This window comes from Gordionus sp. m RMFG-2023, chromosome 1 (genome assembly GCF_954871325.1).
Source record: "Gordionus sp. m RMFG-2023 chromosome 1, tfGorSpeb1-WG-v2, whole genome shotgun sequence".
Lineage (NCBI taxonomy): Eukaryota > Metazoa > Nematomorpha > Gordioida > Chordodea > Parachordodidae > Gordionus > Gordionus sp. m RMFG-2023.
In genome coordinates, this window is record NC_088775.1 from 54,964,424 (window position 1) to 54,992,401 (window position 27,978).

Genomic DNA, 27,978 nt, shown 5'->3' on the forward strand with positions numbered 1-27,978 from the left:
ATCTTCACTAAATTTTTATTTAAACATGTTTTTAATATTTACTTTAACATATTTTCTTCAAAAAACTTTAAAAATAACAATTATGACAAATGTCACTTTTCATTGGTACATCTTTACTAAATTTATATTTACACATGTTATTAATACTTATTTTAACATATTTTCTACAAAAAAATTCAAAAAACTTTAAAATTAACGATTATGACAATTGTCAGTTTTCATTGGTACATCTTCACTAAATTTATATTTACACATGTTATTAATACTTATTTTAACATATTTTCGTCAAAAAAAATCAAAAAACTTTAAAAATAACGATTATGACAATTGTCACTTATCTATGGTACATCTTCACTAAATTTATATTTACAGATGTTATTAATACTTATTTTAACATATTTTCGTCAAAAAAATTCAAAAAACTTTAAAAATAGCGATTATGACAATTGTCACTTTTCATTGGTACATCTTCACTAAATTTATATTTACACATGTTATTAATACTTATTTTAACATATTTTCGTCAAAAAAATTCAAAAATCTTTAAAAATAACGATTATGACAATTGTCACTTTTCTATGGTACATCTTCACTAAATTTATATTTACACATGTTATTAATACTTATTTTAACAAATTTTCGTCAAAAAAATTCAAAAAACTTTAAAATTAACCATTATGACAATTGTCACTTTTCATTGGTACATCTTCACTAAATTTATATTTCCACATGTTATTAATTCTTATTTTAACATATTTTAGTCAAAAAAATTCGAAAAACTTTAAAAATAACGATTATGACAATTGTCACTTTTCATTGGTACATCTTCACTAAATTTGTATTTACACATGTTATTAATACTTATTTTAGCATACTTTCTTCAAAAAAATTCAAAAAACTTATAAAAGAACGATTATGACAATTGTCACATTAAAATATTATCCTTAAAAAGATCATATAAAATAACATCAAAAAAGTTTCATAAAATCCACCTCATTTAATAATAAATAGATAATTTTAAAAAAATGATAAAAGATTTCACCTAAAAGATTGTTTATTTATCTAATAAAATTTACAATATAATTCCTCAATAAAAGATGTATTTACAAAGAAGATTGCGAAAATCACTAATAAATTATATTATAAAGAATATTACATTTTTACAATATAGCAGCATATTATTTTTTTTATTAAAAAAACATCAAATAAATAAATTTATTTTCATTTCAAAATATAATAATATAAATAAAAAATATTAAATCATATCATGTTTATTTGTTGATAATAATAAAATATTTACATTAAATATAAATAAAATAAATTATTTTAGGTTTAGCCGATTTTTAGGCTTAGCCGATTTATAGGCTATACCTAATTAGGCTTAGCCGATTTTTCCACCTAAAATCTCGGCTAAGCCGTTTTTAGTCGGCTAAAATTAGCCGATTACGCAACACTAGCAAATTAGCTTGCTTTAAAGGATTTGAATCAATAGTATAATTAGATAAGAGATTAAATGTATTTTCCTTTTCAAGTGTGAATATTGATTGTGTTTTGTACTTTTAAATAAAATGTTTGGATGACAATTTTATAATAGTCAACAGTTTTTGGTATAAATAAGGGTAAATTGTAAAGATTGGTAAGAATGGTAGAATTGATAATGTAGTGTTATGTTAGGAATAATATAAAAGAACTTGTTGGTTATTAATTGATGTATAATAATTGAGGATGATTGGTAATCTAAAAGTAAAGGAAATATTAAAGGAAAAAGTATTTACTTAAATTTCTTGTATCATTAATCTACAATTAAATTTTGATATATTGGAATTGTATATATTTCATTGATGCAAAATTATGAAAGAGGACTGAATATTTTGGATGATAAAATCATTTTTATGGTAAATGTGTCGCTATTTGCTTGTTGTTTTTTAAGATTTGCAGCCATTAATATAAAACACGCATTCCATCGATATTTTTTTTCCCCAAACACATTCCAATCTAACCGGTTAAATCTCATTATAATATTATGCATTTGAAATATTAAAAACCATTTTTATTCTTACAATTTAGATAGATTTTATAAATTTGTTTAAACGCGCATTTAATTGATTATAAAAATATTTTTTTTATTCAAGATTTTTCAAAAAGTTAAAAAATAACGATTATGACAATTGTCACTTTTCTAAGGTACATTTTCACTGAAATTTTATTTTAACATCTTTACAATATATATTTTTACCTATTTGATTCGAAAAAATTCAAAAAAGTTTACAAATAACGATTATGACAATTATCATTTTTCTATGTTACATCTACACTGAAATTTTAATATAACATATTTACAATATATATTTTTACCTATTTTCTTTGAAAAAAGTTCACAAATAACGATTATGACAATTTTCACTTTTCTATGGTACATCTTCACTGTAACTTTAATATAACATGTTTACAATAAATATTTTTACTTATTTGTTTTAAAAAAATTCAAAAAAGTTCAAAAATAACGATTATGACAATTATCACTTTTCTATGGTACATCTTCACTGAATTTTAATTTAACATCTTTTCAATATGTATTTTTACCTATTTGTTTTAAAAAAATTCAAAAAAGATTAAAAATAACGATTATGACAATTATCACTTTTCTATGGTACATCTTCACTGAAATTTTAATTTAACAGACAATTGCCATAATCGTTATTTTTGAACTTTTTTGAATTTAATTAAAGTAAATAGGTAAAAATATATATTATACTATGGTACATCTTTACTGAAATTTTATTTTAACATCTTTACAAAACATATTTTTACCTATTTATTTTAAAATAACTCAAAAAACTTCAAAATAACGATTATGAAAATTGTCACTTTTCTATGATACATCCTAATTTAAATTTAACATGTATATTTTTGCCCATTTGTTCCAAAAAAATTAATAAAAACAAAAAATTATTAAAAATAACGAATATTATATTTGTCACTTTTCTCTCAGATATCTCAAGCAGTCGGAAGAACTAGACTAACCCCGACTATACAGTGGTCAGGTTTAGGCTCAAAAAATTGATTTAGTCGACTAAATTAATCGATTAAGCATGTAGACTAAATGGGTCGACTATGCTGACTAAATTAGTTGTTTTAGTCGACTATATTAGTCGTTACTAAATTAGTCGTTTTAGTCGACTAAATTAGTCGACTAATTTAGTCGCTAATGTTTTTAGTCGATTTCCATGATTAGTCGTAGTCGAAAGAACTCGACTAATTAACAACACTACCTATTATAATACAATTCATCAACCAAATCTATATATTGCAAACAATCTTAAACATTATTTTCCAAATAAAACTTTCTGCTATCCTTATAAATGTAATTTAAAAGGTTTAGACATTTTCAGCAAGCTCATAATGCTATAATAATGAATTCATTGTAAATGATGAGGGTTTTGATTGAATTTATTATCTAAAAAATAACTCCTTCAAAAAATGTCGATAGTTGGTAGTAGAGATAAAATAATTAAGTATTCTTTTTAAATTTTCTGATAGAGTATCATTATAATTAAAAAGGCGAAATTAAAAATAGGGAAACATCGCCGCCGAAGATGGCGAAAATTTTTTAGAGGGATAGGCATAGGCTTTTGAAGGGGGTTTGCATCCAATGAAAATCCTGTCATGTAGACGCTGTTAATAACGATAATTATAATTGATTGATTGTACCCTTAATATGTAGGGCATGCAAACCTCTATGGGAGACATATTTTAAGACCTTAATCATTCTTACTATATGAAATTTTATGTTTAAATTTAATAAAATTTTGACAATTTGACGATTTTTAAACATAACATATTTAAAACCTAAATAGGCCCATAATATAAAAGATATGTTCATATCAAACAAAAATATTAGATATATATTATATTAACAGAATTTATACTTCACAGTACTATAAATATTCTTAATTTGAGTAACACTTAATATAAACATATATTATTACTGAATAGGTAATATAAAAAGAAAAGGAAGTTAATGTCGAATTAAGATATTCAATTTAGTTATCATAGTTCTTTCCGCTATCAAGTGCGAATGGTGGAATTTTGCAATCAAAGGAATAGCCATCTTGTCTTTCCATTCGAAAAGTTCCCCTATATTTAATTTAAAATTAACCAGACAATCTATATACCAGGAAACTACTGATTTACCGATATCATAGGCGTAGCCGGGGGGGGGGGGGCAAGGGGAAATTTTCCCACCCCTTTAAAAATTTATCACTTTTTGTGAATATCATTTTAATCTAATAAAAAATATCCTCCTAAGTCCTTTCCCCACCCCCTGTTCCCTAAAAATGTATGCATATATCTTAAACAATAATTTAAAAGAAAGAATGTAAAAGTTAATATTTATTTAAACTAAAACTATTCATTATAATTCATACTTTTTTTTAAAAAAAAACATTTATATATAAAAAAAGTGGTCCATAAAATTTAAATAATATAATATATCAAATATAATTTTTTATAAAGTGAGTTAATAAAAGTAATAATTATAAAATTATTGATAAATTTAAATTATAAATTAAATAAAAAAAATGAATGCGCACAATATAAACAATGGAATATTATGTGTCATAGATTTATTGTATATCTAATTTTATCTATTATCGTTTGACAATCATATAATTTTTACCAATAGTGATTTATATATTTTACAGAAGACTATAAAATATTGATAAGAACATCAAAAAATAATTTTAAAGAATGTAAATGAAAAAAAAATTCTATATTTCAGTAGCGTCAATATCTAATAAGGTATATCCATTGTGGGATAAATAATATGATGATTAATTTTTAATATCATTTATTTATTTAAATTAAATAGATGGCGTTAAAGAATTAAATGCAAATTGTTGCTTATATTTATTATCAAAAACAAAAATTTATTAAAATATTAACTGTAACTGAAAAATATGTCTGTAAAAGTGGCATTTTACCTAATTTTCTGTAACAAATTCTATATAATAAAGGAATATCAACTATATATCTACTTACTTTTTATAAAGAAAATTATTATACTTGTTTGGAATAAAATATTACAATGTTTTTGTATTAATGTGTGTATATATTAGGCCTATTCAAAAATAATTCGAATATTCAATTCGAATAATTCGAATCTAATCGAATAATTACGAATACGAATAATAAATTATTTGTTTTTTCTGAATACGAATAATCATTTATTCGATTCGAATAAAACGAATTATTCGTAATATTTAATAAATTGTTTAATAAATCTAACATTTGTCATTTCTATTTGTTGAACTGCCAATCTGACAGGTGATGTGTTTGTGTTTATAAAAATTCTAATACAAATTCAAAAATTTCTAGTGAAAATTTAATTTTTATTTGCCACATTTTTTGAATCTCACGAAAAGTTTATTTTTTGAATCTCATAATAAATTATATTAAAAATTACATAAACCAGAGGTATATAAAAATATATTACATCTCTACAATAATTATTGTTAGCTAGCCTAATTATGTTAGAGGAGAATGCTTCTGATGAAATTATGCTTGATGTTGAAGATGAGAAAATTTCCTCACAAAAGAGAGCAATCATATGGGATCAATATCAAATCCTTAAAGACAGTGAAAAGGCTGCTTGTAATCATGCAAGAGTATTATAAAATGTAAAGGCAAAACAACATCTCCTCTTATTAATCATTATAATAGGTTTCATTCACACCTTAGTAAAAAAAATAATAAAATTGACATTTTTTTAAAGTCTACACCAAATTCTTCAAAAAAAAATTAATTTTAAGGATAATTTATTAAAACTATTGATAAATAATAATAACCTTTTAAAATTATTAATTCAAATGATTTTAAAAATTTTATAAATGATGTTGATTGTTCTGTAAAATCAATATGCTCCAATACTCTTAAATTGCACATGTATAATATATTTGCAGAAAAAGAACAGTTGGTAAAGGAAAAATATATAAAAATAAAAATCAGATTAATTTTTCATCTGACATTTGGACTAGCAACACAGGTTCCTTTTTTAGGGCTAACAGCCCATTTTATTGATGATAATTATAACATAATTTTGGATGTCAGTCCAATAAATGAAACACATTCAGGTGAAAATATATTTAAAGCCTTTGTTAAAATAATTAAAATTTATAATTTAAAGAATAATTTTTTTTATATAACTTTAAATAATGCAAATAATAATAAAACATTTATTGATACATTTTCTTTAAAATATCCATTAATAAAAATAGGGCACATCCGATGCTTTGCCCATGTAATTAATTTAATATCCAAAGAAATTTTAAAAATTTTAGATCCTTCAATTCTAAAATTAAGAAACATTATTAGAATGATTCGTATGTGGTGGAAGGCAAATGCATATCCAATCCCCATGCTCTCGAAAATGACAAGGGATCATCTATCTATACAAGGAACATCAAGGTTAATTATGCTTACTACTAAGTGAATGTATGGAAATATTCTAAATACCAACCTAATTTGTTAAATACCGACCAAAATTTATTAAAATGTAATAAGACTTATTATTTAATATATTATAATGGAATCACGTGGTCGAGTCCGGCCTCCTATATATGATCTCCCCAAGAATAAGAAAAAAAACATAATCATTACCGGGATTCGAACCCGTGACTATGGGATAAGTAAGCGAAGCTCTTGCCGAGTAGGCCATAGAGGCTTTCCAAAAATGACGATTTTTCAAATATATATTATAAATATATTTGGTTGTGCCTATCCAAATGAAATAAACAAAATTCAAATTTGATAGGTAGTACCTTAAGGTAGCAAGCATCATTAACCGAACATCAACTGCTTGTGAAAAGCATTTCTCAGTTGGAACTAATTTATTGCCAAAAAACCGCATGTCATATAAGGAAGAAAATAAAAGAAAAACTCTTTGCCTTAAAAATTGGCTTAAATTATAAATTAAATTAATAATATACATTTTAATTTTGTTTATAACTTGATTATATATTATTTATTATCAGATTATTGATTACATATTATTATAATTTTTTCTGTTTAAAATCAAATTTGTAATAAAAAAATTTGTCAATATATTTGAGTATGATTTATTTTATTAAAAAAATTAATTCGAAGATTTTATTATTCGTACGAATTCAAATAGTAAATTAATGGATTCGTTTAAACGAATCGAATATGAATAATGCACTATTCGGTTCGAATTCGTTTTTGAATAGGCCTAATCTAGATACAGCTACAATTTTTAATACTCTTATATAAGCTTTGCATAAACCTAAATTAGGATTCTATTGTGAAAATGTATGAAATGAGCTGAAAACATTATTGACTAGATATCGCATTTATCAAAATATAACTAAAATAATGATTTTCAGATTTTAATATAATAATGTAATAGAGGATTAGGTGGGGCGATGTTGCATTTGATAGATGGAATGGAAAGACCTGTTTTATTTTTCTCGAGAGTGTTTCGAGAAGTAGAAAAGAGGTATTCAGTGATAGAGCAGGAGGCTTTAGCTGTGATTTTTGGATTCACGAAATGTCGTGAATACCTTATAGGTAGGAAGTTTGTTGTTTTTACAGATCATAAGCCGTTGATCCACTTATTCAAGAAAGATAACAAAGAGTTGATGTTATCGCCTCGACTTCAGCGATGGTTATTGTTAGTAGGAAGTTTTGATTTGGATTTAAAATTTCGAAGGGGAAAAGAGAACCAGCTACCTGATATTTTGTCAAGGTTAGGTGCTGGCGAAAGTTTGGATGAATCGGTGATTTTGAAAATTGATAATCGGGAAAAATGTCTTGTACGTACGATAATGAGAAGTATAAAGGGTAGCCCAACGACATGGGAAGATATACAAAGGTTTACAAGGAAAGATAGAGAATTAGCGGTAGTTAAATTATGTATAATGGGAAAGAGATCATGGAAAAATGATGATAAAGTTTTCAAAAATATTGAAACAGAATTAACTATAGTAAACGATTGTATTATGAGGGGACCCCGAGCTGTTATACCCCGGAAATTGAGGGAAAAAATTTTGAATGTTATACATGCGGGTCATCAAGGAATTACTCGTATGAAACAATGGGGAAGAGAGTATGTATGGTGGCCGAAAATGAACGAGGATATTGATAAATTGGGAAAAGAATGTGAGATTTGTAATGTATGGTCTGACATGCCCCGTAAGGATAAAAATAGTACATCACCAAAAGTTGTAGAACCAGGAGAGAGGGTTCATGTTGATTTTTTCGAATATGAAGGAAAAAAGTATATATTAAGTGCAGATGCGTTCTCCAAATGGATAGAGTTTGAAGAAATTCATGGGTTAACGGCTATTGTGATTAAACATTTTAAAAAAATATGGGCGAAGTTTGGTATTCCGAAAACTGTAGTATCGGATGGTGGACCAGCTTTTATCGGGGAAGAATTCAAGAGATTCTGTGAAAAAAGGGGTGTATATCATGTGTTAACGCCACCGTATCATCCCAGTTCCAATGGACAGGCGGAACGGATGGTAGCGACGGTTAAAGGATGGTTGAAGAAAACCAAAAGTGGAAAAGGAGAAATGTGGGTGAAGCATTTGTATTATAATAATGCGATGGGTAATGATGGTTTGTCTCCGGCAGAAAAAATGATAGGCCGGAAGGTTAGGATGTTTTTAGATATGTTAATACCCAGTGAAGCTGAGGTAGTTATAGAGGATATTGATAGAAGGGAATTGGAATATACTGTGGGACAGTTAGTGTGGATTAGATTATATGGAAGTACAAAAAAATGGGAGAAAGGAGTTGTAATAGAGAATTTAGGAAACAAATTAAATAGGGTAAAATTTGATGATAATAGTGAAGGTGTCAGGCACAGGGATCAGTTGAGGAAGAGAGTGCATAGAAATGGTTGAAAGAGGAAATTGTAAAGAAAGAAAATATTTAAGGATAGTTCCTGGTTAATAAAGATGTAGATTTCAATGGTTTCAATGATGTAGATAATCGTGTAATCAAGAAGCAATCACTACCCACGTACATCGTATGTCCAACGTAAAAGAGGAACGACACTATGTTAGGAGGACAAAAAGTTATGAGGATACTACTAAAATCGCCTAAAAGAAAGGAGGATGGCAACGTTAGAATCGACCTTCTAAAAGCAATACTGGGATAATTATCAAGATCTGATAAAGTGTATGAAATGATAAAATGCAGACATAAAATATGGTTTAAACAAAAAATTATGGGAATATTTATTGAATGCTTATACGCTGATTAATTTTTTTTTTGAATCATTTATGGAATGCTTATACGCTGATTAAAATTTTTTTTGCATAGTGATTTAGAAAAAATATATATAATTTGCCCAGGATTTTTGTTTATGTCAAGGATATATTATATTTTTATATGAAAAAGAAATGATGTCAAAGATATATTATATGTTTATATGAAAAAGAAATGAGGTCAAAGATATTTTTGTATTTTATTTAAAAATAATAATAATGTTTTTTTTTTACGATTCGAAGATTGTAATTTATTTTTTAAAAATATATATTTTACCAAAAATAAAATCTACAAAAGCAAAGTTATTGTTAGTTACTTTTCTGGTAAGACTACAAAACTAATAAAAATATATTTCCTATTTGTTCAAGGCTTATTTTTGATTTAATCTCTTAAACAATTTCTTATATTTTATATATTTTTTTATTAAAATTAACCTCCTATCTTGTAAAAATATTTTATGACTATATATAGACTAAGAAAACCCGGTCGAAGGCCAGGCAAAAGCGGGCCGAGCCCCGCCTAAAATGGGGTCTGGGGGCTCCCCCTCCCTTAAAAAAATCCTGGCTATGCCTATGACTGATATTTATACTAAATATTTAGATTTTTATCAATTCATTTAAATATCAAATACTAAAATAATTTATTAATAAACCACATATGTCCACTAGGGCATTGCAAGGAAATGTGGCTACTGTATTGAAAAGCAGGCAAATCTTTATAAAGAGTCGGCTCCTAATAATTAAAAAACACATTTACCAGAAAACTATAAATTTGATTTACTAATATTCAACAAACTTCATGCATCTTAACTTATTAAAACTAAAATCAATTTAAATTATGAGATAAATTTAAGCAAACTAAATATAAGTAGGATTGTGCCGAACAAATTTTTCGCCGACTCGACCCCGATCTGATATTTATATATTTTTTTTATCATCTATCTTTGAACCAAATATAATTTAAAAAAATCGGGCACCCATCCTCCAAATATAAACATTCTATATATATATAATAATCATAAATTAAAGCTTATAACATAATTAAAACTTGTTGCCTTGGGCAAACTACTCCATCTAAACAAACCACTCCTTCCGGACAAACTAGGAATTTTTTATAGCTATTTATATGAATTATTATGTGGTTTGAAGGTTTAAACAGATGTCCGAGTAGTTGTCGGCACATTTTGAGCCGATTTTTAAAAACGGCTATTACATATGCAAAACATCAAATTATGCATTTATTTTAATAAAAATATCATAGACCTGCAGGCCCGTACCGGGTTTTTAAATATACCCGGGCCGGGTCTAAAAAATTTTAAATACTCGGGCTGGGCCGGGTCTGAAATAATCCGGGCTGGGCCTGAAAATATAAAACCGGGGCCGGGTCGTGCAAATGGTACCTCTGCAGGTCTCTGAGATGTCAAAAAATGGTTTGTAGACACTTTATCATGCTACACTTAATCATGACGACACTTTATCACTCAGTCATTTGATAACTCGACACTTTATCATAATTTATTTGTTTAATTTATTTAAAAAGTTACTTTTTGTTTCAATTTTATTTAAAAATTTATTATTTTTTTTTAATATTTTTTTAAAAAATATGTATTTATTTTTATTCTGTGAAAAAGTTAAAACATTAAAAAATATATTAAGTATAATAATTACAATATATAAAAAACCATATGACAAAAATTAAAAATCTATAAATGAATATTACAGAGGTTTAGATTCATAAATGTATATGCTTGGATATTCATTAAAGAGATATTCTCTGCCTGAGATAAAGATTTTCCTTGGGGTCGCCGAAAAGAGTTGTTTTCCCTAAAGGTTTTAAGAAAAGTGATGCTTCAATGCCAAAGTTACCTAAAATGGAAGTGACAAAAGGTAAAAAATATAGCATTTTTTGAAAAAGAATGTTTGAGGTACAGACGTGATTGAAGAGATGTGTTTATTGATTTAGCAAATAAGTCTATACAGGCATAGTCCCAAGCTAAACGCAGTCTTCTCCAAGGAGTGGATGTTATTCCATCTGGAAGTTTGTTGCCTAAGGTATTGTAGGCTCTAAAATTGATTGAATAAGTAGATAGGATCTTTTGTATGAGAGCATTAATTGCAAGATGGCGTAAATGTATGTCGAGTATCTGCAATATAATCAAGTGTCCTTAACTATCTACCTGGATTTTGCATAAGCTGCAGTTTGAGATGGATTCCAATTAAGATCATTAGTTCTTCTTGGGATAGATAAGTACCCATATTCTTACTTAATTATTATCTTATTTTATAACATAAGCAATAAGACAATTTAATTTATACTCTTTATTATCGCAAATATAGATTATCAATAAATCCAGGAAATATGGCAATTGTTTTTAAAATTGTGATAAAATCCGAAATTCCATAATTTAAAACACATCAATGAACTCATTTTTAATATCTTTATATTTTCTAAGAAGCATGGTGTTTTCCCCATTACGACTTGATATAGGGCCTTATGTTTGTACATATATTTATGTCCCCTTCCCTTTAAAAATTTCCAAAATGTCAGTTGAGAACATTGGCATAGGGGTTTAATTCAATAGTGACAGCCTTCAACACAATTTGTTGTTCGGATTCGGACGACACCAAACGTATAATTATGTTTGTATCACAATTATACATTATAGAAAGGAGCTGAAAAATTATTTAGTTGCCTTATAATTTATAACAAAATATACAATTTTACTAGGATTTCTACGTCGATAGAGGTCAACTCAATAGGAAATGAGCTCAGAGGAGCCAATAATTTCTCCTATTTCTGCCAAGGTTTCAAGTCCTTAGATTCATAGACTTCTTTTAGTCCCAAATAAATTATTTTTATATTTACGTTCTATTTTTGATGGAAATGGCATTTATCGGAGGCTGTTAAAAATCCATCAAATATGTTTACGTTTATCAACCTTAGGCTAAATTAAATCAGTACATCTTATCAATCACCTTAGCCGAAACTTCGAATTTTACATTTTGTCACTTATAAGCTTTTTTAATCATAATATTTTTGTCATATTTAATATATTGCTATTTTAAATAATTACACTTTATATAATTTTTTTTTTTAATTTAAAAAAATTTCTTAAAAATGAAACAAAAAAAATTTGAAAAAATATGTAAGTAAATAAAATCGTGTGATTAAGTGTAATTATCAAATGACTAATGTGCCGCATGATAAAATGTCGGCGCAAAAAATATAGATAATAATTGAATTATATGACAATTCAACAAAAAAAACATGGTTTTCATCCCGACCCCCTCAGATCTCTTTAAAATTTTTACAAGAGTTTGATTTAAGAAAAATAAAACTTTAGCCTCCAACTCCAAACAGCGGCTGAGATACGGGGCTCTGAAAGTCGAATAAATACATTTTGGACAAAATGCACTCCCTTTAATTATAAAATCTTTAGATACAATTAAGCTATAAGATTTAAATTTATTTATATAGCTTAATGGAAGGCCTTTAAAGTAATATAATGTTAAATTTTGTTTAAAAAAATTAAATGTCAAAATCCGGAAATGGATAAAATCAAATCGGCATTTTTTCTCTCTCTTAGATTTTATTTATGAATAGCTATAGGATTAATTAATAAATATGCAAAATTTAGTTGGGTCGAGCACAGGTTTAGGAGATATGGTATTTTAATCATTTCTTTATAAATATTTGATATTAATCAATAATTGTAATATAAATCTCAGATCCCTGCAGAGATACCATTTGCACAAGTTGGTTCGGATTTTTTAAAATATATTTTATTAATTTTTAATTTGTAGCTAATAATGACGATTTAAAATATTTGGTTTAAAATATAAGGCCCAGCCCAGTTATTTTTTTAAAAAATTTATAAGGCCGGCCCCGGTAAAATTAAAATACGACCCGGCTAGGGAGCTATCAAATATTTTATATTTAAGTATAGTGGGGAGGGGGGGGGGGCTATAACTAATTTATTTGATGAATTGAAATTTCTCTCCTCATAAAAATCAGGAAGTAGTGCGTTATTAGCTACTTTAAAAATACTATAGAATTTTTTTTACGTATCTCTATTTCCACAAATAATTTATTTATTAATATTGCATCTCAATAATAATAAATATTGTCATCCCCAGGTCTAGAGCGACGATCAGAAAATATAAGTTATAATTGTTCAACACTAGCATACAATGCGGTATTATTTTTTATATAAGAAAAAACATCAAACTAATTATTTTTAGATTTAAAAAAATGCGTCTAAAGGATTTTCAATAATATTATTATATACAGGGGTGTACCGATACCACTTTTTGGAGGATGATCCGATATTCTCGATATTAAATTGTCACCGATCCGATATCAAATCTAATTTTCTATTCTGTAAAGATACCAATGGTTTTAAATTTTAATATACTTTTTATTAGTATAACATCTATAATTTAACTATACTATAACATATATCATTTAAATATATTATAATGATCAGTTATAGTTTATATGCAATTCAATTACAATTCTAAAAATATATAAAATATTTTTATTGATAAATCACTTATTTATATAATAAGTAATAACATTAATCTATTTACATAATAAGTAATAAACAAATATATTTTGAAATTTGAAATTAATATATCGAAGATTTCTTTTTAGAAATACCAAAATTTCCAATTTATCAAAGGTCAGTCTGCGGCGATGGGGACTGTCAATATCACCAGCTTCACTAAAAACAGATACTGAAAAGATTATCGCGTACTTTTATAAACAGAATGCGTAAAAAAAATAACAATATGGCAGAATGTTTATTAATTAATTATTATCATTATAAAAATAAACATAAAAATGAATTTAGATTTTATTTATAAAAATAAATGGTTTTTTAGATAAAACTTTTTAAAAATTTATAACATTTTATTTTTGTTAAAAACGCCATTTTTTATAGGATCGGATAGGAAAATTTCATGATATTTTAAAATGGGTGAAATATCGGCCCTAACCGATCCGATAAAAATATCGGTACATCCCTAATTTCAAAAAAATCACCATAGTAGGCGGCGTTTTTGATTTGGCTAGGGTCAGTCTAAAATTATAATAGTAATAAATAGTTAATGAGTAGGCGAAGACCAAGTTTATCTACTGACCAGGCCCTCACCCTTATCTATTGAACCAACTTTTCTCAAAATTGGTCAAAATGTGAAAGGATTGAAAAAGTATTTTTTAGCATGTTTTGATAAAATTTGTAAATATATTAATAGATAAGTGGTTAATTTTAAGCAAGTTTAACATCCTGATAATAATTTATAAAATATTATCATTTAATAGATGAGTCTGATGGTAAAATGAAATGTTAATGTTTATTATTTATTGATAATTCTTGAATAATATCTTATGTCCATTGAAATTTACCATGTTTTGACTGGGCCAAAACTTTTACATAAACTCATCTAGCTTAAAACTATTATAGATACAGCTATTCAAATTTTATTTTAAATATTAAGGATTGGGCTATACATTGATATTAAATTTGTTTGATATATTACTTTAAATGTTTCCTCGTACTAGACTTGTTTGATGATAAAGTCCTGCAAATCTTACAATGAAATTTACACCATTTGTTAATTTATTCATCCAGATTAAAATATTTTGCAAATTCAGGAAAAGGAAATTCCTTATTATCATTATTTTTCAAGAAAATTACTTTGTCGATATGATCCCTACCACAATTATCTTCAATAGAAAACTAAATTTATAGCAGATTTTTAAATATAAATATAATTCAAAATTAAATTAAATAAAAAGATCATGATTTTAGAATTAATTATAAATATATCTTAACAATTTTATGCGTATATATTATTTAAAATCTAAATTAGTAGCGAGCTACCACTATAGCCATTTTTTTAAAGTAGCGCGCTAAAGCTACCGCTACTTTAATAACAACACTGATAAAAATAACTACAAAATACAAATCAATTTTTGATTATAATTTTATTGTAGGCAAAATTTAATTGTATAAAATTTTTAAATTTATATGTTGCAGATCAAATAATTTCACAATATGAATATATAACTTTAATTTTATTTTCCATAAGAGGTATAAATGTATGAAACTTTTGTGTTCCGGGAATGCGTTTAGCCTTTTGAAACCTTGTTTCAAGAGATTGTTACAATTTTTCATATTCATGGTCGTTTACAAACCCGTAATTAATCCTTGTGATATTTTTTATATAAAAATTAAATATATCTTAAGTATTTAATATCTGGTTCTCATAAGGAAACTGAGGGCTAGCTCTTGCTGCTAACTATTTGGTTTCCTCCCAACAATCAGTTTTACCATTGACTGTTGCGAAAAAGTGTCATTTTTCTTTGATTCCGAAATCAAGTTCATGATGGCAAAAATTATTAAATTTTTATATTGCGTTACTGGGCCATCAGAAAAATAAAAAAAATTTGATATATTTTGAAATTTTGATTTAAGAACATTGATCATTTTAGTTTGGAATAAGTAATCGCCACACGCTTTGTGTTTTAGACATAATGACAGCATAAGTGGTTAGTATTCCAGTGGAATCCCTGAACGTATTCCTGCGCAACAAAAGCAACATTTTCCGAGAAATCTCATATAACTAAAAATTCAGCAATATTTAAACTTGATTTTAATGAATTGTGAAATGCCTACTGTTGCGAAGATATAAATTAATGTAGGATTAACGTATTTAATTTTTAGAAAAAGATCGGATGTCAACTTGCAAAATGTTTTAAGAGTCGCTCGATCAACAGATAACCATTGTTTGAAAGTTATATAATAAATTGCACTATTGTCTAATGATATCTCAAACTTTTCTCTAGATTGAGGAACCACGAACAAAATTTACATTTTTTAAAGTAACAATCAAAAATTGCAGGATTAGAGAGATTGTGCAATAGAATCTTGATAGTCTTTAATGGGGAATATATCATTAGACATTATTGGGCAAATCTTCCGCCGATCAATATCAATTTAAAATTTTGATGAATAATGCACATGATGGGTTCCTGGTCCTCAGGTAAGAAACAATATTTAATCATCTTAAATAAGCACATTTACTAAACCTCACTTTTATATCAAATTCCTTAGAATGCACAAAATGAGTTTTTTTCTGTAATTGGCACGACGACTCTCCTTTAACCTATATTGATATAAAATGGTTTTTACCAGTTATTAGACTATTTTAATTAGAATTATAAAAATTTTCAATAATATCTATAATATAGTATTGAAGAACACTCCCAGTCATTATAATATTTGGATTAGAAAAAACAACCTTTTCCTTGACCAATTTCTTTGCTATCCTTGCCATAAATCCAGTCGTAGAAAATGCTTCCTGTATTAGAGTCAAAGAATTTGATAACACAGTCAATATCTGAATATCATTTTTAATGGGTATTTTCAAATTTATTTTCAATCGCTTAATGATTTCACATTCATTGCTAATATTAAAATTATTTTCTAAAGAAATTTTCAAAATATTTTTCTTAATTTTTTCCTAGATCTTCACTTTTTTTTAAAGTATATCTTTTTTTATTTACGCGTTTTTTTTAATTGGTACTCGCCTATTAATGGCAATGTTCATTTAAATACAAAGGCAGCATCTCGTGAAATATGTATGTTGAAGGAAATGTGATACTGGTTGAATCTTAGATACTTTTTTGTCGCAAATAAAAGTAAGGTTTTAGATAAAAACAAGTCTTTAGCAATCTTCAAGTTTTATTACCCAAAGATCCTTCTTCGTTTTCTAATACCACTATTGGTAAAATTAAATATTTAACAAATTTTTATTCCTATGATATTGATACTGAAATAAATTTAATCAGTTAATTCGAATTGTGGTATAAATATTTAGTACGTTTAGCTATTTTACCTGAGCATGCTATTGATGGGCTCAATCGGTATAAAGAAACCTTTGCTCAATTTCCCAATATTTTGAAGTTGTTTCATATTCTTGCATGTTTGCCTATTACAACATGTACGAATGAAAGGACTTGTTCCAACTTGTGAAGGTTGAAAACATATTTACGAAGTACTACTTCGGAATCTCGGCTAAATGGGTTAGCTCCGTTAAATATCCACAGAGATTTGGTTCCAACGACAAACGAAATTCTTGATGAATTGGCAACATTCCCACGAAAATTAAAAATCACATTATATAGTATTTAATAAAAAATTTTGTATAATATTGTATTTGATAATAAGTTAAAAAAAACTTGTTTATTAAATTATTTTATAGTCAATATTTTATACACACTACTATTAGTATTTTCAATAAAAAAATATATTCTACTTATATTGTGAGAATTTAAGCTGAGGCTAGTTTTTAAAGCTAATTTTATAAAAAAAATGACATTAAACTTTATTCCAACTTTACATTTAAAAAAACTTTATTAAATATAATATACCTAACTTAAAATAATAAAAAATAGGCTTGTAATATCCATAAGCACGAATTAGTAAATAAAGGTTAAAAATAGAAATATAATTATTATTTAAATAATGAATAATTTAATAGAATAGCTAAAACATAAGACCCGGCCGAAGGCCAGGTAAAAAAAATTGGGGGGCGAAGCCCCCAAAAAATCCCCCCCCCCCCACATAAGAAAATCTTGAATACGCCACTGAAGCATGTAATCTTTTATGGCAGGCACTCCAAATTTTATCGTTAATGATTTATTTTAGCCAGTCATCCAAAGAAGCACATTTCTTAGACCTACCCAAAGTGAATGTTTATCTAAATTGAATGAATTGCAACAGGAAAAAAAATTTGTTTATACATTAGAAATTTATTGAGTTATATTTACTAATTTTTTATAATCATAATAAAAATTACTTAAAAAAATGAAAACGACGCCAAGTACGAAAAACTGTTGGAAGAAAAGAGAAAAATTGGTATTTTGGGAATGAAAATATATAACAAAAATTAACAATGCCCCCCCCCCCGCCCTCATTTTCCCAAATCTTTTAAATACATAAAATATTTGAAAGCTTTAAATATATTACAATGAATGATTTAGCAAATATTTATTAAGAAATCTTACAATTGGCTGATGATTAAAATGCTATATCTCCTAAGCCTTTTCAGCCCAACTTGTAAATTTGCATATTTAATAATTAATTAAATTTTTTAATAGCTAATTTCCGGTTTTTGACATTTAAATTTTTAAACGTAAATATCTTTCTCTCTTTATATTACAAGTATATATAGACAAGAAATAATAATAATAAAGAAAAATAATGACCATATATCGTTTGAGAATTAGATAAAAAAAATCGGTTTTTTAGGGAATGTTGGCCTTATATGTTAAATAAGCCTCGATCCGACCCTATATTTAATATCGGCACAACCCCAAATATAGGCTAAGGCGCTCTAACATAAAGGGATAGGGAAAGAAATATAGTATAAATATTTAAACTTGTCCTACAACGCCTCTCCCTCTAACTGTTTCGAGCGTTCCGGAAAAACTGAATATTCGCCAATGTCTTTCTAGTAGTTGGACAGCCCATTTTTGGGCTAATAAATTTTCAAGTCTTATGCAATATCTCCACTATCAGTGTTCACGAATATGTTGTTTTATTAAAATAATAAGAACGTATAAATATAAAAAAAGTATATAATTTATTACAAATTTCTCTTGAATTATTTTACAATTATATTTTGTATTCTAATTGATAATAAATGTTGGCATTAATCATGTTAAATTAGACATCTATTTATAAGAATCCGCTTATGGGTTGCATGTCTATTCAGCCAAACTTTTATCGCGAAACACTTTTTCGCGAATGTTGTTTATCGCGAATGAATTTTATAGCGAAACTTTTATCGCGAATCCACATTAGCGAATACTTTTTAGCGAAAACAATATAGCGAAACAAATACCGCGAATTTTTTATAGCGAAACTCTTATCGCGAAACCTTTGAAGCGAATACATTAGAGCGAAATTTTTATCGCGAATCAATAATCGCGAAAATTTTATAGCGAAGTCAATATCGCGAAACATAAATTGCGAAGACAATATAGCGAAAACTATTTCGCGAAATACAACGCGGCCTATTATTATTTTTTTATTTTTATTAAAATAATTTATTTTATTTATCAACAAATAAACATAATTATATGATAAATATTTTTTATTTATATTATTATATTATGAAATGAAATGAAAAATGGATTTCTTTTATTTGTTATTTTTTTAATAAAAGAAATGATATGCTACTATTGTAATTTTGTTACAATTTATTAGTGATTTTCACACGCACAAAATTTGAAGAAAAAATATTTTTTGAAGTTCAAAAAGATTTTTAAACAAATTTTGATAAAAATTTTTAATCTTTTTTGAGGAATTCTTTTGTGAATTTTATTATAAATAAACAATCTTTTAGGTGAAATCTTTTATAGTTTTTTTTATCATTTTTGTAAAATTATCTATTTTTTAAGTATATCATAATAAAGATGGCTTTTCTAAATAATATTTTTAAAAAATATTTATATTCGTTATTAAAGATGTTCCTTGGAAAAATGACAATTATCATAATCGGTATTTTTAAACATATTAGATTTTTTTACCGTAAAATATGTATTTTTAACATGTTAAATTAAAATTTTAATTAAGATGCACCATATAAAAGTGACAATTATCATAATCGTTATTTTTAAAATTTTTAAAATTTTTTTGACGTTAAATCGGTTAAAATAAGTATTGTTAACATGTATTAATAAAACTTCAGGAAGATGTACCCTAGATAAGTGACAATTGTCATAATCATTTTTAAAGTTTTTAGAACTTTTTAGACGCAAATGGGCAAAAAATAAATTACTAACATGTTTAAATAAAACTTCAGTGAAGATATACCCTAGATAAGTGATAATTGTGATAATAGTTATTTTTAAAGTTTTTTTGAAGCAAATGGGCGAAATTAGAAATTTCTAACATGTTAAAATAAAATATAAATGAAGATGTACCATAGATAAGTGACAATTGTCATAATCTTTGTTTCTAAAGTTTTTTGATACAAAAGGGTTAAAATATAGATTGTAAAAATGTCATGAAGATCCATATAAAAGTGACAAATGTTATAATAGTTATTTTTAAAAGTCATTAAATTTTTTTGAAGCAAATGGGCTAAAATATAAATTGTTAACATGTTAAAATAATATTTCAGTGAAGATGTACCCTAGATAAGTTATAATATTCATAATCGTTTTTTTAAAGTTTTTGAATTGTTTGACGCAATTGGACAAAAAAATAAATTGTTAACATGTTAAAATAAATTTCAGTCGAAACAAAAAAACAAATAGATATTCGTTGTTCCTTTTATCCTGCTTAAAATTTGATAAAAATATGCAAAGTAAAGATAGTTGTACCAATGTTAAATTCTAAACTTTTAAGATATGGACTCACAATCTTATTCCTTTAATTAATAAATTTTAATTCTACATTATAAAAATGTATAACCTTGCATTCACAGTTAGCAAATATTTTTGTATACTCGTGGCAAAATAGTGCTGAGTCTGAATTCAGGGTAGGATTTTTATAGAAAGAACTTAAAAACCATATGAATATTATTTAGTAATATGATACAATCATCATCCTATAAATTTAATGTTAAGATTTTATTATGGTTAAAATGGATTACAATCTATATTTTAATCCATTTACATCAAAGAACTTTAAAAATAACGATTATAAAAATTGTCACTTTTCAATGGTATATCTTGATGAAATTTTAATTTAGCATGTTTACAATCTATATTTTTACCCATTTGCAACAAAAAAATTCAAAAAAACCTTATTAACAACTATTATGACAATTGTAACTTATCTATAATACATCTTCACTGAAATCTTATTTTAACAAGTAAGCAATTTATATTCCCATTTGCGTCTAAAAAATAATTTTAAAAATTATGATTATGACAATTATCACCTTTCTATGGTGCTTCCTCGTGAAATTTTAATTTAACATGTTTACAGTCTATATTTTTACCCATTTGCGTCAAAAAACTTTAAAAATAATGATTATGACAATTGTCACTTATCTAGGGTATATCTTCACTGAAATTTTATTTAAACATGTTTGCAATACTTATTTTAGCTCATTTACGTCAAAAAAATTCAAAAAGTTATAAAATAACGATTATGACAATTGTCACTTTTCTATCATCTTCTTGAAAATTTAACATGTTTACAATCTATTTTACCCATTTTCGTTAAAAAAATACAAAAAACTTTAAAAATAACGATTTTGACAATTGACACTTATTTACATCCTCACTGATTTATTTAAATATGTTATCAATACTTATTTTGGCCCATTTACGTAAAAAAAATTTTAAAAATATGGATTATGATAAATGTCACTTATCTAGGGTTCATTTTCACTGAAGTTTTATTTAAACATACTAGCAATACTTATTTTAACACATTTTGGTCAAAAAAATTCAAAAAATTTTAAAAATAACGATTATGACAATTGTCACTTTTCAATGGTAGATCTTCATGAAATTTTAATTTAGTATGTTTACAATCTATATTTTTACCCATTTGCAAAAAAATAATTCAAAAAACTTTATAAACAACGATAATGACAAATTGTCACTTTTCAATGGAAGATCTTCATGAAATTTTAATTAAGCATGTTTACAATCTATATTTTTACCCATTTGCAACAAAAAAATTCAAAAAACTTTATAAACAACGAATGATAATTGTACTTATATCTATGGTTATCTTCACTGAGATTTTATTTTAACATGTAACAACTTATATTTTTGCCCATATACGTCAAAAAATTGTAAAAATAACTTTAAAAATAATGATTATGACAATTTTCGCTTTTATATGGTACATCCTAATTGAAATTATAATTTCACATGTTAAAAATACATATTTTTGCCCATTAGCGTTAAAAATATCTAATATGTTTAAAAATACCGATTATGATAATTGCCATATTTCCAAGGAACATCTTCATTGAATTTATAATTTAACATCTTTACAATATAAATAATATTTTTACCCTTTTGAGTCAATAAATCTCAAGAATCTTAAAAAATAACGAATATGACAATTGTCACATTAAATTATTCTCCTTAAAAAGATCATATAAAATAACATAAACAAGTTGAAAATATTTTTAAAAAAATTATTTAGAAAACCCACCTCTTTTAATATATTTAAGAAATAGATAATTTTACAAAAATTATAAAAAAAAACTATAAAAGATCTCACTTAAAAATTGTATATTTATAATAAATTACACAAAAGAATTCCTCAAAAAAAATATATTTACAAAGAAGATTTAAAATTTTTATCAAAATATGTTCAAAAATCTTTTTGAACTTCAAGAAATATTTTTTACTTAAAATCTTGGACCTGAAAATCACTAATAAATCGTAACAAAAATAATATTACAATTTGTAGCATATCATTTTTTATTAAAAAACATCAAATAATAAATAATATGTTGTTTTCTTTTAAATAAATGCATTCGCAATATATTTATTGTTTCGTGGTGTTGCGCTCGTGATAATGACTTCGAGCAAACATATTCGAGATAAAAAATTCGCTGTAAAGTGTTCGCGTAAAATGTTTCGCTAAAATGCATTTACTCTAATAAATTCGCGGTTAAGGTTTCGCGAAAATAAATTCGCGACAAAGTTTCGCGAAATTGTCTTCGCGATAAATGTTTCGCGGAGATAAATTGGCAGAAATGGTTTCGCGATTTTACCTCAGCTATAAAAACTTTTCGCAATAAACAACATTCGCGATAAAAATTTCGCGATAAAAGTTTCGCTGAATTGACCTGATACGCCGCTTATGAGTTTGGGTTTATATTTTATATGTATAGTTGATATTTCCAAAGTATATCACATAATATACATAAAAAATACTAAAACCAAAATTTTGAAGTCATCAAAAATCAATTATTAAAAAATATGGTACTTCTAAGTTAAGCGCCTGTGCGTTATATAGAGTTGTTAAACAATACTATTAAATGAATCAAGATGTGGATAATGCCATAATTGAGAATCCTGAAATTTTGGGTCATTGCATATCAAAGTTGGTTTTAAAAGTTTGAAAAATTCTACCAACCAATATTTATCGGCAAATTTCATTTATTGAGGTAATATTGTTTGAAGAATTTCAACTATTAAAAAAGGTTCAGCTCCATCCCATAACAAAACCAAATCATATAGACAAGTTTGAATAATGTTTTATGGCTTATTATTTGGTAAAAAAAATATATGGGAGTTTTGTTATTAAAGATGAAGAGCATAGTTAAAAAAAATTTCATTCAATTTTTTTAAATAATATTTTAAGTTTTTATTAATTCCAAATTTATCAGAGCCAAAAAGGGCAATTATATAAAAAAATAACTAATTTCATAAAATATTTATCGTTGTTTTAAAACAGAAACTTATATTACAAGAGAACAAAATACGTGAACATTTTTTTTATATTTTATTCTCTTCAAACATCATAGAAAAAAATGTTATTACCCTTATTTTTACCGCTCTTCCGAATTAAGTTAATTTTATTGGAATTAACATTTTAAAAAGAGTATTTAAAAATTTTATTCATCAAATTCTTTTACTGAAAAAGAGGTAGAGATGGCCTCTCTATAAAAGATACAAATAATCTTTTAGGCATCTCCAGACATCAAGTCATCACCACGCCTTAAAAATATTCAGTGATTCCTGTAGAGATTTCAAAAAAGTGCGGAAGTAAATCTTCCAAATTAAAATTCCAATATTGAATATATTTTAGAGGAAGATCTGTTCAATATCATTAAAAAAATTAAAGAAAAATTAGATTACATTTTCATGTGGATCTGTGCTTATCAACAATGAACCGACAAATAATCACTATTCATTCAAGAGAGTTACCAACTGAGAAGGAATACAAATAAAGTAATTGAAAGAAGAAAAGTTTCATACAAAAATATTGCAGGTTGTCTATTGAATAAATTGTTATTTTTAAATGTTCATTCGAAAAAATGTTCCTAAAAAAAATTTCCTTTTAATTTTGCAGCCATAATAGAAAGCTGCCTCTAACTAATGCCAGTAAGGTCCATGCCTCAAGTCGGCATTGATTATGAGGTCGATTCTCAACTTAGTCATTAACGTAAACGAAAGGATTCCTTAAGGAGGGGGTTTGGGTAGCTATATTTCGTTAAAATTTACTGAAGAGCTTTAGGAATACTAGGATGTGATACATTTTTTAAAACAAATTTTGATTCAGCTTTTTTTTCTGAAAAAATTTAGATTAGTCATTATTTAAAAATTATAAACTTGTACTTGTGAAAGAAATTAGTGGTTTTTATTATTAGTATAATTAAGTTTTACAAATGAGCATATAATGTATTTAAACATATTATATTGGATGATTATTATATATGGATCAAAACTCAGTCGGTTATTAGAAAAAAATTTAATGAATATGAAATAATTATAAAAAGGTTACGGGCGGACATATATATTTTTCTAAAAATCCGAAATTTATTTATGCAAAGCATACTGTTCTCTTTTTTTAAGCTATGGTATGGTAAGCTCACGAAGGTTACTAATATAAATTAAAATCTATATATCAAAATTTATGATATAAATAATAATTATTCAAAAAATTATTACCCAATATACAGACATGTTGTTTGATTCCTGCATAAAAGTGTATATAAGATAAAATTAGCCATAAACTTGACGAATAATCATGATTATATCTTAAAATAAGGAATATACCGATATTAATCTTTTTTTAAATACCGTTATAAGCCAATATAATTATTTCGATCCAATAAAATGGCGTCTTAATCCAAAAAAATCTATTTCAAATCTCATATTTCATATAGACCTGTCCTAAGCCCGACCAGTATTTTAATTTTTCAAATATACCCGGGCCGGGCCTATAATTTTAAAAAAATACCCGAGACGAGCCTGAAAATTTTTCTTAAAAAAATACGAGGACAGAGATGTATATTTTAAATCGCCATTATTAGCTATAAATTAAAACCAATATATTTTAAAAAATCCTGGCCGGGCTGTGCAAATGGTACCTTTTCAGGTCTTTGATAGATATATTTGTTTATTACTTATTATGTAAATAGATTATTGTTATTATTATAAATGATTTATCAATAAAAAATATTTTAGATAACTATAGATTCATGAATATAAACTATAAATGATCATTATAATAAATTGTTATGTTATGTTATATTATATGTTATATTATTAAAAAGTATGAGATGTGTGGATGCATTAAAAATTAAAACGATTAGTATGTTTACAGAATATTAGATCAGATATGATATCGGATAGGTAATCGGTCGATATCAATTTGATATTGACAATATGGGATCAGCCTCCAAAAGTGGTATCAGTATACCCCTACTTAAAATTAAAATATTGAGTTGTAAAATTTATAGATAACCTATATATATCACTTGACTATTGTAGTGTTCTAGATATCTTTTTGTTCAGAGAAAATTGACTTTTAAGTTTTAATTCATTATTCTTGGAAGAAAAATAAAATTATTATGTACACAGATGATTATAATAGCCAGCGCGGCTTTTAGCATGAGAGAGGGCGGTAAGACAAAGGATCGTAGGTAAAATTTTCAGGGGGTAAGACATAGGATCGTATCAGTAAAATTCTTGTGAAAGGGGAGGTGTAAATATTTTATTATTGAACGCCCTTCGTCCTTAAGGGGTAATTCTGATATTTATAAATTAAATATTTACTATCATTTATTCCACAATCACAATGAAATAAAATTTATATTATATTACATTTGCAATTAATATACATGATGATCAATTTATGTAGGACCGGCTGGCGTAACTTTGCAAAAGTACTCTATTTAAGTTATCTTGTATTTTATTTTTAAGTTTCGGCCATATATTTTTTCAAAAAAGCATATGATATTGTTACAAAATAAATATAACAATTGATAAATATATTGTAAATATTTTAATAAGAAGTTTTTAGGTATGTTAATGCTAATACATTAGTTGACAGGTGTTACCAACAGATTATAATTAGTTTATCAGATTTGCCAGGTCACGTTTTGCGAGTTCTACAAAATCGTATTTAGTGTTGTTAAAAAGTGAAGTTCTTACGACTTGCAACATGAGTCGTAGTCGTAAAAAAAAGGCTCCAACTCAAGCCGATCAAGGAGCCGCATGAGCCGACTTAGTTGACTCACTTAGTCGACTCACTGGGTCGGATCAATTTTTTTATTCTTTTTTATTTATAAGTAAATTATAATATTTGATATTTATTTTTTTACATTTATTATGTAAAACGACTCCATTAGAGTCGATTTTTATAAACAGCTAACTCAAATGTATGGTAAATTGCTAAATTTTGGGTTACTGATCAATGTAAACAAAAATTATAATAAAAATATTTATGTCGAAACTAAGAATGGTTCTGGACCCGAATTCGGCTTTAGAGATTTTAACTTAATTTGGTAGGTGGTTATTTTGATAACATGAAATTATTAAGCCAGCTATGGAGTTGGCTCAAGCTGGCTCAGGAATTAGTTCAAGCCGACTTTTGAGTTGAAATTTATATATTTGTTAGTGTAGTTAAACGCTGAGCCAAGTCAACTTAGCCCTAAACTCAGACAGTTTTTGAGTCGAGATATTGATTCAGGTTCAAGCCAGCTCATTGTGACATGATTCGGCTGGCTCAGAATTTGGCTCAAACCGGTTCAGGAGTTAGCTTGAGTTCAATTTAGAGCCGAATATTTATATGTGATTGAGACATTTTAAGCATATTATTATGTAGAATTATTGTTCTACTTAGCATTAATTGTGTAACAAGAAAAATGGGAGAAAAAAATAAAAATAATTTTTGGTGCAGAATTTGCCGCCGAGTTCGAATCCGTTTTTCAAATTTTCGCTATACGTCAAGTTTTAAAAATATTACCGTATAAAGACAACTTTTCGAAATTTCAAAAATGGTAAAATTTAGGTCTTTATACGGATATATTTTAAAAAGTATCGAATAAAAATCCCTGAAAATTGATGATAGTGTTAAACTTATATTTCTTTATAAATTTACTAATTTTTATAATTTTTTATCAACTGGTTTTTGAGAAATATGGTAAAGAATTTCGTTTTGGGGGTCTCAAGTTTTCAATTTAAATTACTATCAAAATTATTAACTTTAGAAGATAAATTTTATAATTTTGCTTCAAATATGCTCAAGATTATATATTAATTCTAATTATGTTTCAAAAGCACTCTATGCCATGAAAATTCAACCAAAATCTATAAATTAAAAAAGTCGGTACAGATATTTTCGAACTTTTTAATTTGTACACTTTTATTGAATTTTCTCTGCATAAAGCATTTTTAAAGCAAAATTAAGGTAATATTTATCTTTTTTAGTTGTATTTAGTAATATTTTATGCATTTATGATCAATTTATACCAAAATCAGATATCTGTACCCACTTTTTTAATTTGTACTCTTTTTGAATTGAGCAATTTTGAAGCAAAATTCATTTAAAATGCAATAATTGGTAATTTTTTCATATTTTTTATTTATCTTTTTTTGATGTATTTAAGAATATTTGTTTTTTTAATCAATTTATATCAAAATATATGATTTCCAATGGAGTACCTTGAACCCGTAGTATGGGCA

The 27,978-nt window shown here is 26.0% G+C and overlaps 1 protein-coding gene across 3 annotated transcripts in view; it reads right to left on the reverse strand.

Annotated features, from left to right (window-relative positions):
- Positions 1-3,502: 3,502 nt before the first annotated feature.
- LOC135922095 (polymerase delta-interacting protein 2-like) overlaps positions 3,503-27,978 on the reverse strand; it is a 154,486-nt gene continuing 130,010 nt past the window's right edge. For all 3 annotated transcript variants that reach the window (XM_065456509.1, XM_065456508.1, XM_065456510.1), the window contains 4 exons: positions 24,958-24,984; positions 18,739-18,870; positions 9,944-10,023; positions 3,503-4,137 (listed from right to left, as the gene is read on the reverse strand). In XM_065456509.1, coding sequence (XP_065312581.1) covers positions 4,044-4,137; positions 9,944-10,023; positions 18,739-18,870; positions 24,958-24,984 — 333 coding nt within the window. In that variant the 3' untranslated portion in view covers positions 3,503-4,043. The remainder of the gene's footprint in view (positions 4,138-9,943; positions 10,024-18,738; positions 18,871-24,957; positions 24,985-27,978) is intronic.